Genomic DNA, 15,864 nt, shown 5'->3' with positions numbered 1-15,864 from the left:
TCTCAGCCTGAGGATTCTCCACCGCAGCCGCTGGAAGACACAAACCCCACCTTTCCACCACTACTGATGCTCTTCCAGACGGAGACCGACCTGGTTTGCCCACCTCGGGCTCCGTGCTGCTCCGGCTGCAACACGGCCAGCTCCCACCCGCTTCCCTCCGCGCCTCCGCTGCCCTTGGGATGTGTTTCCTTCCCAGCGCAGACCTTATCACACCCCTCCAGGCCCTTTGCAGCCTTGAGGCTGGATTACGGCTGCACGCTGTGCTTAGATCTCTCTCGTCTGAAAAAGCTCACCACTTCAGACAGCACAAGATACAGCAACGCAAGAGTTTAGCAACAAAAGGGATCTTAAGTACATCCTTTTTACCCTGTCTGTCCTGCTTAGCTCACCTGCTCAATCCCAGCATGATACAAAGCACTGATTCGAGAAAGCCCTAAATTATAAATGGCCCAAGAAAAGGATCTCATGCCTCAGGATTTTCTTTCAACTGCCCTCAGCAGATGAGGATCTCTGTATCGCTATCCTCTCCATATTTCATAGCATTATTTACCACCCAGGGAGTAGTTCCTAAATGTAAGTTGCTAGAGCACCTGAAATCAGTCAGACACACATATAACTCTTTTTAGATGCTATTTTTCAAACAGAAGTGTAAAAAATAGTGTTCCTCAGACTTTCAAATAATAAAGCGTCCTTGTTTTTAACACGGATTCCCTGTGTAGCATGAGACACGGACAGAGAGCTCCCAAACCAGCAGCAAGATTGGCAGCACAATTCCAGCAGCTACAATCTCCCCTGGAAAACAGTAAAAATGAAGCTCTCGCGTTAAGCCAGACCTGAGTGCCCTAACAGCATCACAGCTAAGGCTCTTCCTCCTGCAGGCTGCATTTCATTCAACTGCAGTGCATTTTAGCTTGACTATACTGCACGCGTTAGACCAGACAGAGACCGTGTAGAAGCAGGGAATGAGCCGGAATGACCACTCGGCACAGGAGAGGCAGGAAAGTCGGGTCTCAGAAGTAAAACAGCCAGTTATCTCACTGACATAGCCTGGCTAATTAGATCTGCGGAGAAGCTACAAAAATTTGCTGAGATGTAGCACCACACTAATTCAGCTATGCCACTCAGAGCTCCTTCACACCTGGGTTTTGATTGGGACCCCCGAATTTGCCTTCCACAGCTTCATGGGAAGTTTGGCAGCGTGGCACAGTTGCATTATTTTCCGTGTAGCTCCTGTATAAACTACATGTCTCAAGACTCTTAAAAAGGGCTCAGTTTGCTGAGCTGTCACATACTATGGCAGATCTTCTCCATTAAAAAATGGGAAAGGATGTCTCAAAAGTTTAAAAAAGGATGGGAGAAGCTAAGGGAAGAGGGAGGATAATGTTCTTTTAGATTTTCTCATCAATATGACTAATTTCCCTTTGGGCTGGCATGGTTTTAACTTCCGGTTAGAGGCACAAAAATATATGCCACTCCTAAATATCTTGCTGAGTCACCTAATTATTCCCCTTCAATTCCTACAGATACTGAGCAGAAAAAGCATCCTGGCTTTGCCAGCGACTTGCTGAGCAACCCTGGATAAGGGACTGCATCCACTTGTCCCTGGTTTTTCATCCAGGAGAAGGTACCAGCTGTCTGCCTATGGTCCAGAGATACTCTGAAGATCGTCTGCATCGCTCCTGGGATATACTGAGTGCTACAAGCATGCTACATAGGGGCTTTACAAAGAGAGAGCATTTTTTTAAATCCATGGAATACAAAGCTGATTCGCAATATTTTAACCACACACCACATCTGTTTTCTAGCCTACAGTAGCTTTTGTACCAATTCACGTTGCTTCTTGTGCCTCAGGAAGGGAAGAGATTCTAGTGAAAAAGCACAAGTAGCGGCAGATCCAAGTTCAGCCAAATTTCTCTATTTATCAGCTGCTATCTTATTCAACTCTGTGACACTCTAGATAAGACAGGATGCAATTTATGTTTTTAACCACCCAGCACAAGTGGAGTATTCACCTAATACCTGTTTTGGCCTTCAGCCAATTTGGTGTGCCTGGCAAACAGTCAGACAACAAGTAGCTGGAATTTAGTAACAAGTGCCTTTTGTTTGCGCCCATTAATGGAGTTTGGTTTTGTTTTTGTCCATTTGCACAAATGGAGTTTGTGTTTGGTCTGTGAGAAAGAAACCAGAGGGGTATTTTGTTGGTGGTTGGTTATTTGTTTGTTTTTATTCAAGTCCGACTGCCCAAAACGAAATAAAACAGGGCAAAACCATGCTTATACAAGGGGCTGAAAATTAAGATGCCAGCTTCCAGCCAAACTGGGATAGTATCAATTTCCATGTACTACTTTGCCAAGGCATTTTCTCAGGCACCTTCCTCAAGCACAGCCCTTGTTGAAATTCAGTGGGGAGATTACTTATCCTTTGGAAGGATTAGAGGAATTGAAGAGTAACTGCCATTCAATAATCCCATGTAAGTATCTAATCAACCATAATGTAATTACCAGAAAGTTTTAAAAGGTCAAAAAGGCCCTAGTGTGACATTACTTGAAAAAGAGAAGGTTCCTCCTCTGCTTGGGCAATGTCTCAAAAAAAGAAGTAAACGAGAAACAGAATGTGTCACTTGAATATTTTTTTCATACTCCATTGCTATCCATTAAAAACTCAAGAAATATGCAGAGGACAAGGAACACAACAGTGCACTTGAGTTTATTTTCATTCTCCTATAGAAATCAGTTGCCAACACACACAAATATCTGCTGTAAAAGAGCAAATGCATCCTGCTCTCCACACAAGACGCTGCTCCTTCAAGTGCATCTTGACATAAAATATCACACACAATATTGAGCTTTGTTCATTTTATAGCAGTCTAAACAGACTGCATTATATAGACTCCCTTATCAGTTAAAGCAATATAGAGATGTTAGGAAATATCTGAGCGCCCTTTCCTCAAGACATTTCAAAAGACTGTCAAGACCAGAGTGAAAAGCCAGTGAGGCCTCCAATTACAGCCAAGACTGCACCTAAACAGATTTTAATTTTAAAGTCACACACTACTCACAAGACTCTCTTTTAATATAAAAACTGACACCACTAGAGGCAAAAAGACAGACATGAAAGTAGGCTAGGAGTGTTTTTATCAGAAGTGTTCCTCTTCCATTTCTCGCTCAGAGGCAGTGCGATTTAGGACGAGTCTCCACAAAAGTATTCTTTAGAAAGCTCGAGTCCATCTGCCAGCCCCGTCTCCAGGCCTTGCAATAGTGGCAATAACTCTCCAAGATCATGACACATTGTAAGGGGGTGGGGAGTGGGGGAAGAGAAATTGCTTTCAAAGTTAGAATTGCAATGGTTTTAACATGTTAACTAGCAGATGTTACAGCGATTGACAAATCTCTGAAGAGACTAGGCATTACTGTTTAATAGGAGGTTCAAAGCTTCCATATTGTCTTTCTTCAACTGGAAGAACAGATTCTTAATAGAAAAATCCCCTCCCACACTGTCCCACCTTTTTTCCCAGGTGGAAATCAAGGGAAGAGAAAGGGGACAAGGCTAACGGAAGAGACCTCAGCTGCATTTTCTCCTTTTATCCAGAAAAGGGACGATACATCCTTTTATTATCTAGCATGGTAGGAGTTCTCCCTAATTTTTCTTTTAACAGTAGTTTCTCCTCCGTGGCAGATATAAATTTGTCTTTAGAGAGTTGTTCTTGATTATATTCAGAGTTGAAGATCTGGAGGGTTTCTCCTTATTTAATAAAAGTTTCAAAATGCAGACAAAACTGTCAGCAGGTTAAGAGGAAAAAACATGGCCTGAATTTAGACCAACAAATCGCAACTGACCACTTTTGGGAAAATCCTAAAATACTAGAAGAAGAAAATTACTAAAGAAATCAAAGGTAAGTCAAGCACAGTTATCCACAAAGAGGAAAAAAGCCCCATGTGTTAGGCACAGTCAACAATACATCAATCCACCAGAAGTAATAGCTAAAACTTTTATTTCAGAAGGGCCAAACAAAAATACGTGCGTTGTAGCACTCAATTACCTTCTTGAACAGGCGCCCCGAATCTTCGCTGACCTGGACAAAGCGCGGGATGATGTTGTTGAGATAGATGTCACTTAGGGTGGTGTGATCCCTGCTCTCCCGCTTCACTTGATTTAGCAGGAGATTCCAGCAATTGACGGGCGATAGCACATTCTGATCCTTCCTATAAAGGACACAAAACAGAAACAAGAAATGGATAGGACTTCACCTGAAGTGGACAAAGTGATTCTGTTCATGATGTTCTATATTTATAAACACTAGAAACCCAGCTACGGGACGTATGGATTTGCGGAGGGAGAGGAGAGCAGAGGAAGGCTATAAAATGGCCATTGCGCGTACAGAAAATACGCCCTCGGTTACACATGACTACATTCAGATGGCCACGGGCTTTTGTCCCCCAACAAACAGATCAGGCAAATGCAAGCTACAGTATGCCAAATGTAGGCTCTAATTTTTTCTTTTGAATCCAAGATTTTGTGCATAAATTACAGTGCCTGAGGGAGAGCGATGGCTCCAGTGTCTGACAATAGGTTTCACAGTGCTGTCTCAGGCATTTGTGACTTAACCACAATAAAACGATTTCAAGCATCCAGTTAGCTAAATAGCATCTGCATAGGAAACAAAATGTTATGTTTCATGTACAAAAACAAGTATGTGCAAGGATCTATATCTGTCCTGAGCAAAAGAGAAAGCAACATTCATTAAAAGCCGGGGAGATGTGGTGCTTAGGGCCATGGGTTAGTGGTGGACTTGGCAGTGCCGGGTTAACAGTTGGACTTGATGATCTTAAAGGTCTTTTCCAACCTAAATGATTCTGTGATTCTAACATTCATACATCAAGCTTTATTTTCTCATCTTTGAACTTTCTCCACCTTATTCACTCTGCACCCTGCAAATAAGCAATACAAAGGGCAAAAGGGGAGATGAAATGTTGATCCAAATTAACTGAGGTTCATTTCATCTACTGAAAGGAGTAAGTCATTTCTTAAGGTACCATTGCATACTAGATGAAAGCAAGGACATTAGCAGTGATTTTGCATGGTCCTCCAGCAGCCCTGCAGCTGTGTTTGGAACTGGCAGATCGAGGTGTAGTCTTAACTACATCATTTACTTCCCTCTAGATCTGTTTATCATTTGTTTACAGTGCAATAATATTTATTTAGAAAAGAGTAAGTCAGATCTCTGGTGGAAAGCCAAAGCTCTTCTTGATTATTGTACACGATTGTGTCAGATTTCTTTCCTCTAAAGAAACACGGTTAATTTCCATTGAAAAGGGGAATATTCTGCACTTAAAAGGACAGCAATCTCTGCTGTGAGAAACACCTGACATTGTGAAAACATGAAAATTAAGCCATGGCAGACTTTCATTACCCTTCTCATGACATCAACGGTTGGATTTGTAGTGCAATATGGATAATTTTAGATAAAGAAGAATAGTTTCAGAACAGCTGATCTTGATGCTTTGTTTCTTTTCCTTAAAAAAATGAAAAGCTCGGGAAATGACTGCAGCTTGCGATCTGGACAGCTTCAACATTTGGAGCGTGTGTGTGCGCGTGTGTATAGTGGGAGGATGTATAAAACGAATTCTGGGTTTTGGGTTCTCTTGGTGTTTTGAATTAAAAAAGCATAGAAAATAAAATGTGAGAAGGCATAGATTTTATTTAGAGACAATATTTTCCTTCATACTCCAGTGTCCTGTATTGCAGATACTGCTGACGCGCAAAACCAGATGGAATGATCAAAATGCAGAACTGCACAAGGTTGAAACTGCCAGATGTTGAGCTATATAAATCAAATAGTTGCCCCCCAATCTGCAATCAGTGTTTGCAGCATACCGTTTGTTTTGTTAATATGCCAGAGAGCTAATCGGTAACTGTGAGACCCGTCTAATAGCATTGTGCATCTACAGGTCCTGACCGCGCTGCAGCCAGCCCTCGAAGGGCACAGGCGCAGACAAGGAGCGGGATGCTGACTCCTGCTGAAACGGCCATAAAAGCTGCCACCACAAGAGAAGGTAAGATACACATTAAGGTTTTTTATTTTGTTTAGGTGAGACAAGAAACAACAGCCAGCTTTCTTCCACTAAAGAGACGCAGGAGGAGGAAAGGCATCTCCAGAAAGAGCTCCTCCAAGGAGCAGCGCTGGGTTGGAGGTGTAGACGCCGTCTCTACCAACAAAGTGTGGTTCAGGTAGAAGCCAGCAAGCAAACTAAATAAGATAGCATTGTGGATGGTTGTAATGAGAAGGTTACGAAGGACAGTATTAAAAGATGTTAAAAGTTGGTCTGTTTGCTCTATTACACCAATGATATAAAAGTACTTTACACACTGACTTAGTATTTGCCCTCTAAAGCTGGAAGAGCTACAGCAAGTGAAAATTAATTAACTACCATAAAAAGTTTGGGAATAAAACTTAGGAACAAAAAGCTCAGACTCTCCACCAGCTGATCTTGTTCTAGCTGTTTGAAATCCTGCCTCAAAACCCTTAACAGCCTGTTACTGCTTCATCACTTTGCTGCTTCGCTCTTCACCTAAGAGCAGTGCGGCCGCAGATCTCCTCGAAGCAGCCAGAAGAAGTCCAGCTGCGCGCAGCCTGCTAACTTGCCTTCTCAGGCTTTGTACCATTCATCTGCATGAACTGCCAACCCCAAAACTCAGCTGGTTTGATCCTTCACATCTCCCATCGCATTCTCCATCCCGTTACGGATTTTCGCTATCTACTCCACTAAGAGCACCTGGCCGTTCGTGGATGCCCCACTGAGGTACCAGTCCAACCCCACCTTCAGCAGCTGGGAAGAGCTGGGAGCAACAAGGACCGAGGGTTATGACTATAGACGAGCACATGCAAGGGACCAGAAAGCAGCACGGTACGAGCGCCTTGCTTTCCAAAGAAAACTGAAGCACCAAATGGGAACCAGAAGAGATGCAATAGTTAACTGGACAATTCCCAGCTGTCCAGGCTGCCCTACCACAACACCCGAAGCTATTCTAAGGCAGCACATAGCACAAATACCAAGAGCCCATGAAAAGCATGGTGAGTAAAATTGCTGGTGTCTAATGGCGCCAGATGGGTTGTTGACACACTCCGTGTGGTTAGACATGAAAGGCCATCCTGCAGGAAAAAATAATCCCAACCCCACATGCTTCCAATCCGCGACCGGGATTGTCACCTTCGGGGCTGCGCAGTGAGCGCCGCACCCCGAGCTCAACCTCGTGCAACCGCAGCTCTACGCGCGTCAAGATTTTTCGTTTCAATTCCTTTAATTTCTTGGTGTCTGTTGGTTTCGCTAACCCCTTCGGTACCTCGCTAAAATGGTCTGTCTTGCTTTTGTACAGGTTCAATGTTTTCACAGCAAGGCTTTTACAGGAAGCGAGACAAAAAACTCTCCATTATTTGCTAGTGACAATTTTCCCAGCACTGGCAAAAAGCAGATAAAGGCAGGCCTTAAGACAGAAATGAAACAGAAAAGGAAAGAGGCAGTTACTTGCTTCGAACCTTCCAAGTAGCCTTTAAAACTACACACACATTAACTGTTAAAGCACCTCTAAAAATGCAGCATTTTCTGGGGTGGAACATGGCAACAGTTTTCACAACACAGAGCAGAAGTTATACAACTGTTTACAACAGACCCTTTTCTATCATAACCACAAGCAGATGGCAGAGACGCAAATTGCGATTTTCATTAACCATTTCAATTCTCAAAGGAGCTGGCAAATACACTCTGCTTCCAGTTTCATGTCACCACAGAGGAGGGACGAAAAAGGGAAGAAAAATATGCAATAGGGACCGCTGGGTGTAATCGAGAGCGAGCTCGGTTTCCACAGATTCTGCAGAATGACTGGAGTCAGTACCCGCCCTTCAGAAGTAAAATTGATGAGATCAACCCAAAACTTCAGGACCTGGCTATGAACTTTCCCAAAGCGCTGGCGATTTCACATTCACAACTGTTTGACTCAAACTTCCCCCGCAAGGAGAGGAGGAGGAGGAGGAGGAAGAAGATGCCAAGATCCAGGTTTATTTCAAGCGCTATTTATACTCATTTAAAGATCGTGTGATGATAGTGAATCTGGAGAGTTTATTTAGGTTAGCCTAAATTACACCAGATCACAGCAATCGGGGCTGTTTGGGAGCAGGAAGAGGAAGTTGTGCACAGATTTTTAAGGAACCACAAAGTATGAAGCTCTGTGGTTTCTCGGGTGTTATCTTGATCGGGTCCTGTGCAACTTCCACTTCAAAGGTTTCAGTCAGTCTCAAGAGATCAGAAGGGAAGATTGAGTCCCAAGTATCTGAAACGTCTTAATTAAATTACTCATTCATACAAGGAACTCACAGACAATCCAAGATTTATCTTCTCTAAGGCAAGCAGGAGAGAGCAACAGAGGCCAGCAACACTTAGTTGGGCATTGCAAGGTTCAGAGCAACAGCAGAAAAATTATCTTAAAAAACAACCTCCTGCCCCGAAATGAGATTAAAAAAAAAACCCAAACCAAAACAAACCACACCCACAAAGCGGGAATAGGAATACTGGGTTTCCATAAGGAGTGCAAGACGAAGGAGTGAGTCAGATGAGAACTGAAAATATTACTAAACAGAAAGAGAGAAACATTTAAATTAACATAGGCATGTCACATCCTCCGTGTGAACAGAAAACTTCTCTGACCATCCTTCCTTCGAACTGAGGTTTTTAAAGCAAGTCTCTTGGCGGTACATAAAAATCCTCAAGTTTCTTGTTCCACCTCCTTGCCCCCCTAAAATATTTGGGATCTGTTTCCTGGAGGTGTGCAACAGACCCTTCCAGACTGGGTACATCCCGAAATAGAGGTCAAGATCCTGGGAAGCGAGAAACTGATTTATTTCCCACGCGTCGGAGGAACCCGCGCACGCCACCTTTCCCACCTCAACGGCGACCCGCGGGCTCCGGTCCCTGAGCTCTGCAGGGTGCACGCTCTGCAGTACTGACCCCACGCCCAGCTCACCTGAACTACCTGCTAAAACTAGATCTGAGGTTAAGGGAGAGATGAAAAAGTTATTTTCAGATCTGTGCAATTGTCAAGTCCACCCTGCAAACCATCAGAGCCAGACCAAGTGTTAGAGCAGAGACGTAATTGTTGCTGTATATACTCCTTCAAACCTGCCTGAATTTTGTCCTCTGCAGTGTGCTCCCGCAGAGTAGCACCAATCACACCAACCAAGGCAGTGCAATACTGGGATCGCTGATATGACGAAAACCACCACAAAGATCCTCCCTGGGGTTTTACACCAGTTTTTGCTGGTCATGTATCCCTAGCCTGCCAGGTTCAATGAGGTCACTGAATAAACGAATGCTTCGTGCTTAGAAAAAAATCTTCCAAATGTTGTTATTTGAAAGACTCAGAAAAAAAATGTTCAGGACTCAGCTCCATCAAAAAGAATCATAGGTCAAAATAGCCTATTATAATATTTATAAGTTAAAATAATAACAATAACAATAATAAACATAGCTGAAGTCCATGTGACCCAAATGCTTTTGTCGCTACGTCCCTCACAGAGTGTATCATCTCTCCTTTAAAGAAATCATTTCACTTTTAAGAAAACTGAAGTTGAGCTTCTCTGCAAGATGCTCATTCAAATCAACGTTTGATTTCCCCTGAAAGTCCTCCTGACGCAGCTCAGTGTTAACTGCAGTTTTGAGAATTACAAGCATGGACATACACGCTGCTCCCTGCCCTTCTCTTCCAAAAGATTCCAGTTATGAACATCTGTTGTTTACAAGTGCTCAGCCTGAAGGTTGCCAGACTTATTCTGCATCTTCTCCTTCAAGGCAAAGGCTGCCAGAAAGCCATCTGAATTTCATGCTGGGATATCCTGGACATTCAGCTCTCCAGCTGACAATTGCTACTCAGTATCCTACTTCCAAAGATTATCTTGATTTAAAATATGGCCCTAAAATAGCATTGTCTCTTCATTTTTTCTTTTTCTCCCCCCCCCCCCCTTTTTTTTTTTTCCTTGAAAGGAATTACTCAAGGTTTGCCACAGTTTTTATATTGTTAACTGATTATTTGAATAGGCAAACGCCTTTAGGACAAAATCACATGAAATGGGAGAACTGAGGTCTGGAGTTAAAGGTGCCAGGGTTTCGCTGCAGCGGGACAGCCTTCCCCGGGGATGGAAGTCAGACCCACCCCCAGCGCCGCTGCCTGCAGGGACCCCCGACACCCAGCAGGCACCTGCTGAGATGGGTGCTCCGATTTAACTGCTACGCAAGAGACCTTTAGTTAGACAGATCTTTAAGGAGCGACGACTATACCAAACTCATGACCAACAAGCTCTTGTAACAACCGGAGTGATAAGACCTGGGCTGTGAAACGTGGTTTTTTTTCCTCCAGTCCTTACATCTTGTGCAAGGATATTTACCAATGGGTACTGAAGAAGCCTCACCAAATACATACATTTTATATGACTACTCTCTTTAATAGTCTGTTCTAATTGAAAAAACATTTTTAAAAGAGAATAGACAAAGTGAGGTCTAACAGCCATGGTAGACTAGTTAAAAGCAAGTAAAACCTGGGATATATCCAACTGTCATCAACTCGTATGTCACCTTGGCTAAACCAATCTGTTCCCCTTCTTCGAAGATATGAAATGAGAATAACATACACCTACCTCTGTAAATCATTTTAAGATGCTCCAGTGAAGCTAGCTTCAAACTGTGCAATGTGCAAGCACCCTTTAAGTCCACCACCAGCTACACACAGTTTGCTGTCAAGACCCAACCACCTACATTTGAAAACCCATATGGAAAACGTAGCCACCTGATCAGCTTACCCTCTGCGGCAGCCACATCTAAGAAAAATAAACCCCATGCAATGCATTTGTTAGAAACCCAACACAAGCCTGCACTTCACATTGCTCTTTCCTTAAGCGTGTGCTTTTACCAGCTTGGGGATGGCTGGTGGAGGAAGCCACACAATCCAATTTCAAGGGTCAGACCGAAGCCTCCTGCCCTTGACAGCATTCCCCTAAATGAACACATTTGGAGCAACTTGGCAATTACATAATAGCCATTGAGTATGAAAGCACATGCAAATTACAGGGTTGCTGCCTGACAGATTTCCTCCTTGACAGTGTGTTATGAGATCTAAAAACAGCAAGTGACATGGTAAGCAGTCACTGAATTATATGGTACCTTCCGACATAATTATCATGTTATCGAAAGAACATGCTATTACTGTATATTTATAGGGTCACAGCCAGGCAATTACAGAGTAGCCACCCGCCTGTGCACATCTCGTAGTCATGTAATACCAGGCTCCTTAGGAGGAGAGATCTGATGGTTGGCTTTGATCAAGTGGTCTTTTGGGGGCTTCCAAATGAGATTACATCTTCGGTGTCTACAGAAAAGACACCAGCCAAGCTACTCTTCACTATTCAGACAGAGCAGTGTTGGGGATAGGTAATTATAATTGGAATTGCTTCCTTACTGATCCCTGTGGTATTCTGACACACTTCTGAATGCTACAGCCAGCAGACACAAATGACCGAGCAAGTAATAGATGGATCTACCCAGGACAGACAGCTTTACAACCGTCTGCCACTGCTGTGACAAACGCTGCCCACAGACCCAGCAGCCTTAGAGTTAAGGGTTATTTTTTTCCCCTTATTCCAACTCTTGACCAAATTAACAACTTGTACATTTGGGACTCAAACGTTGCAGGGGTAACGCATTGCAAGAGCAAGGCGCTTTTCTGCCAGGAGCTACCTGCTGCTAACGTGAGCGAAATCAGGAGCCCGAGCAGCGCCAGCCCCCTCTCTGCAAAGCAAAGTGAAGCTGAGGCTCAGTACCAGGTTTCAGAGGATTTTGGGCAATGCCCTGGGCTCGACCAGAAAAGCATGGACACTTAATTCAGAAATTCAAGTGGAAGTTTCATGTGCTGATAAAAATCACCTGTCCAATTCAGGCTACACTCAATAGCTAGGATCCTTGAGGTCGATCTTGTCTGGGTACAACTTTATAAAGCCTATCTGAAGTACGAACAGCTCAAAAAACAGGGGCAAGGGTCAGTGAAAAAAATGCATTAGAAGAAACAAAAAAAATTTAAAACCCCCTGCAGTATCACAGCCAGCCTATTTAATTCCTCTGAAGCGTGACACCACGTAGGATTCTGTTCAACTATGGCAAAAACTTCCACACTAAAAATTTGCTCTAAATCTCAATATAGAAAGTAGGCTAGATAGAACTTTCCCAGCACTGAAAGCTGAATACAAAAACGTTTCTGATGGGATGTTTCATATCAGGTAATATAAAGGAAATCACCTCAGTTTTCACCAGGAATAACAACAAAATAAACTGAAAAAGACCAGTCATAATGCAGAGGAAAATTACAGCTTGAGATATCATTTTCTTTAGTGCCATCTTAAAGGCATGTGCAGAATATGCACAGCTTATAGTTATAAGAACACTCTCACTGTAAAGGAAAAGAAAAAAATACTTAAGACAATTACAGCTCTACAGATACGCAGAATAACTCTTCTCCAACCTGTCAAATAGCTGTGTCTGGGAGTCGTGCTTTCCCAACACTGTAGCACAGCGTGCATTTTAAATGAGAACTAAAGTAAATGGCACCAAAGCTGTACAGAAAGGAAACTAAAATGGCACCTACTTAATGGCTTTCACAAAAAGAGCTTCTTGTGGGAAGGGAAAGCTGATACATCCCCATATCCCTCCAAACACAGCAGCAATAAAAAAACCAAAACAGAGATAATGGCCCGATCCAAGGAACGCTAAAAGTGACGCTGCACTTTGGGCGGAGGCAGACGCAGATGGATCCTCTCAGACCAATCTGTCCAGAGCAGAAATGGTTCACATCCCAAGGCTGCTTTTGCTCGGTGTTTTCCCCCCAGCTGCTACCCTGACAACAAAACCCGACAAGCTTGTGCACTGCCCAGACGTCAGCCACAGGAGCCCCGTGGCCGTGGCTTTCTGCTGGCGACCTACTCATGACGTCTCCGTGCCACGCAGCCTGCACCAGCCCCTTCTTCACCCACGGGTCCTCTCCTGCATCCCCCTTCCTGGGAAAAACACCTGCATCCCTTGCTCCAGGCAGGAGTCAGTAGTAAATCAGAAGGCTCTGAATCCACGAAACCACGTTTGATACACGTTAGTCATCCCAACTCAAACAGCTAAGCGGGGAACAACCAAAGCAGCATGGTCAGACCTACCTGTAAATAATGTTTCAAGCAGGTGAGACAATTGATTGTCAATAAGGATATCTTTACATTTTAATTGAGTCCCATCAGCTTAGTATCTCGGGATTTCCCACTCCCCCAAGTGGCACAGCTCTATTTGGAGGTACTACTGGTCTTATTTCTCTACTGTTTTGAAGTGACAGTAGCAGAGATGCAACATACTTAAATCCTACACTGACTATGTGTAGGATATTGAAAATAGAGTGCTGCAATGGCAAATCACAGCATATAACAGATTAGAAACAGTTACTCTTAAAAAAAAAACAGACCAAAGCCACTGACACTGAAGGAAATCCTGGCTTTGTCCATCAAATCTGGTGTACAGCTTCGCCAACCTTCCCCAGAAAATTAGTCCTAATCTAAAAGATTGTGCCAATTTTTACTGTTCCATTCCCTACTGACGACACATGACCTACCAGGTATTACTGAAACGAAGCTAGCAACCAGGCTGTGTGGAAATATGAAATGGGTTTTCTGTTTATCACAAACTTGGGAAACATTTTATTCTGACATCCACAACAGTGCTGATATCTACATTCACTGTATCAGCTCTTTTCCCATTCCTACCCTCGCAACCACATCTGCAGGAAAAAAGGGCAAAAACAAAAGGCAAATACTCTACTTGAATTGCTGGTCTTTGGTGCTCCTAGTTTTAGCCAGGAATCTCTCAGCCAACTTCTCCAAATTCCTTGAGTAATCCATCTCAATCTCTGCCTTCTTGCGGAAGAAATCCTGCAAGTCCTGCAGTAACTGGACCCGAAGCTCACACTGTTGGTCAAGGCATTTCAGCTGCTCTACCAATTGGGCACGGATCTCTGTAACAAATAAAAGCACTAAAGATTAAACAAAATCCCATTAGAGAAAAGACCATAAAAATACTCCAGTAAAATATAGTTAAAAATATATTCCCTCATTAGTAATATGTCAGCAAAGCTCCATTATGATTATCTATATCTGCAGACAGAAAATTATTGCGATTGCGTCTCGGATGCACTGGTCGCAGGAAAGCCACCCAATAACCTGCAATCCGGTGCACAGATCTACAAGCAAGGCTCGACTGCTGAACAGTGCATCAGTTACAAGTGTCAAGTGCATTTTTGGCATCAAACAGAAGCAGTCACTGCGTAAAAATGTACTGAATCTCAGTCTGGAAAAAGGACTGAATGCTACAATACCCCACGTCAGCTCAGAAAATCACTTCAGGGAATTTCTATCAGATTCCTTTGCAGACTACTCCTGATGCAGAAACAAGACGTTGCGCATACTGGGGCACTCCCCCAAGGCACTGATTTCGGATTACTCGGTTACTGAGTCTCCAGCTGTGCAGCTCTCATTATAAACCAAGCCATTGAAACAGATAAAGACACCCCTTCGGAGAGCCAACATGACAGCAGTTCCCATTAGGGAATTATCTCCAGGAAGACTATTATTCTTTTTAAAATACCTGCAAGTAACATATCTATGTCTAAAGGACCCATAAAGCACTCAGATATAGGTGTTAATTTTATTATTATGCATAATTGTTACTGAAGATATCTATTCGTATTTACACAATATTTTACAAGCCATTTTCAAACATTTTACAAATATGAAAACTTCTCACATTAGCCCTTTAAGCCAGGGTGGTGCTCTCCTTCTCTTACTGATTCTGAACTTGAGGGACAGAACAGTGAAATGATGGACAAACAGGGCAAGAAAACATAGCAGAAATGCAACAGTCCCTTAGTCTAAATATGCAGAAGTATTCAGTGATGCAGGCAGTAGAGGTTATTTGGCTTTTATACAGGCAATAAGCTCAACATGAAAACAATAAAATATGCACTTTCATCTCAAGATCTTTGAGCACTCAAACTTTAGAGATGCCTGCTGTTGCTTGACTGTTACTGCTGCTCTTTCCAAAGGTTTTCAGAGATGCGTTGTTCCAAGCTGAATTCAGAATCAGCAATAAAATAACTAACATTCAGGTCTTCAGCACGCACAGCTTTGTTTATGTCTATGCATCGCAACTGCAGGCACCCACAACTTTGTCACCACAACTGAAGAAGGGTAAGTATCATTTTCCAAATGCAATTTTTTAATCAACTACTTCATTGCTAATTCCTGAGATAACGTAATAATAGAGGCCAGCTTGGCCTCCTCAGTATGCTTGTCCCTTTGCCCAGAAAAAGCATACCATCTGGACCTCCAAGAGCTCTACTCTTGCCACGCACTGCGAGTATCAGTTGCCTTGAATTGTGCTCACATCTGCGGGAACAAACAGTTTCAGGGGGTCCAGGATTTGCAGTGAAGAAAGGATGCATCTTTATTTTAGGGACTCCAAAACCCAAAACATGTGTATACAAATATGGCTCCTAGTTAGGCTTGCCAAAAAAAAAAATAAAAAAAATCTGCAAAAATGTGGGGTTTTCAAGCTTGAAGATGACCTTGATTAGCACTTTAACTTGGTAGTAGCACGTCTCTGAGACTGTAGTACCCAGGGGCTTCTGTAGCTTTCACTGTGAGGAGAAAATACAGGCGGCAAGGTCGCAACACGGAACAAAACCGAAGTAGTCAAAACTGCAATGTGTGGGCAAAACTGGTCAAGTTTATTTTTTTTCTCA

General features: G+C 43.1%; 1 protein-coding gene across 1 annotated transcript in view; it reads right to left on the bottom strand.

The window, feature by feature from the left end:
* SRGAP2 (SLIT-ROBO Rho GTPase activating protein 2) overlaps positions 1–15,864 on the bottom strand; it is a 108,911-nt gene that overhangs the window by 58,127 nt on the left and 34,920 nt on the right. The window contains exons 2-3 of the mRNA XM_082330178.1: positions 13,887–14,079; positions 4,040–4,202 (exon numbers count right to left, since the gene is read on the bottom strand). Coding sequence (XP_082186304.1) covers positions 4,040–4,202; positions 13,887–14,079 — 356 coding nt within the window. The remainder of the gene's footprint in view (positions 1–4,039; positions 4,203–13,886; positions 14,080–15,864) is intronic.

This window comes from Platalea leucorodia (genome assembly GCF_965183815.1).
Source record: "Platalea leucorodia genome assembly, chromosome: 19".
In the NCBI taxonomy this organism is placed as follows: domain Eukaryota; kingdom Metazoa; phylum Chordata; class Aves; order Pelecaniformes; family Threskiornithidae; genus Platalea; species Platalea leucorodia.
The sequence above is the reverse complement of the archived record's forward strand: the minus strand, read 5'-3'. Positions and strand labels throughout refer to the sequence as shown.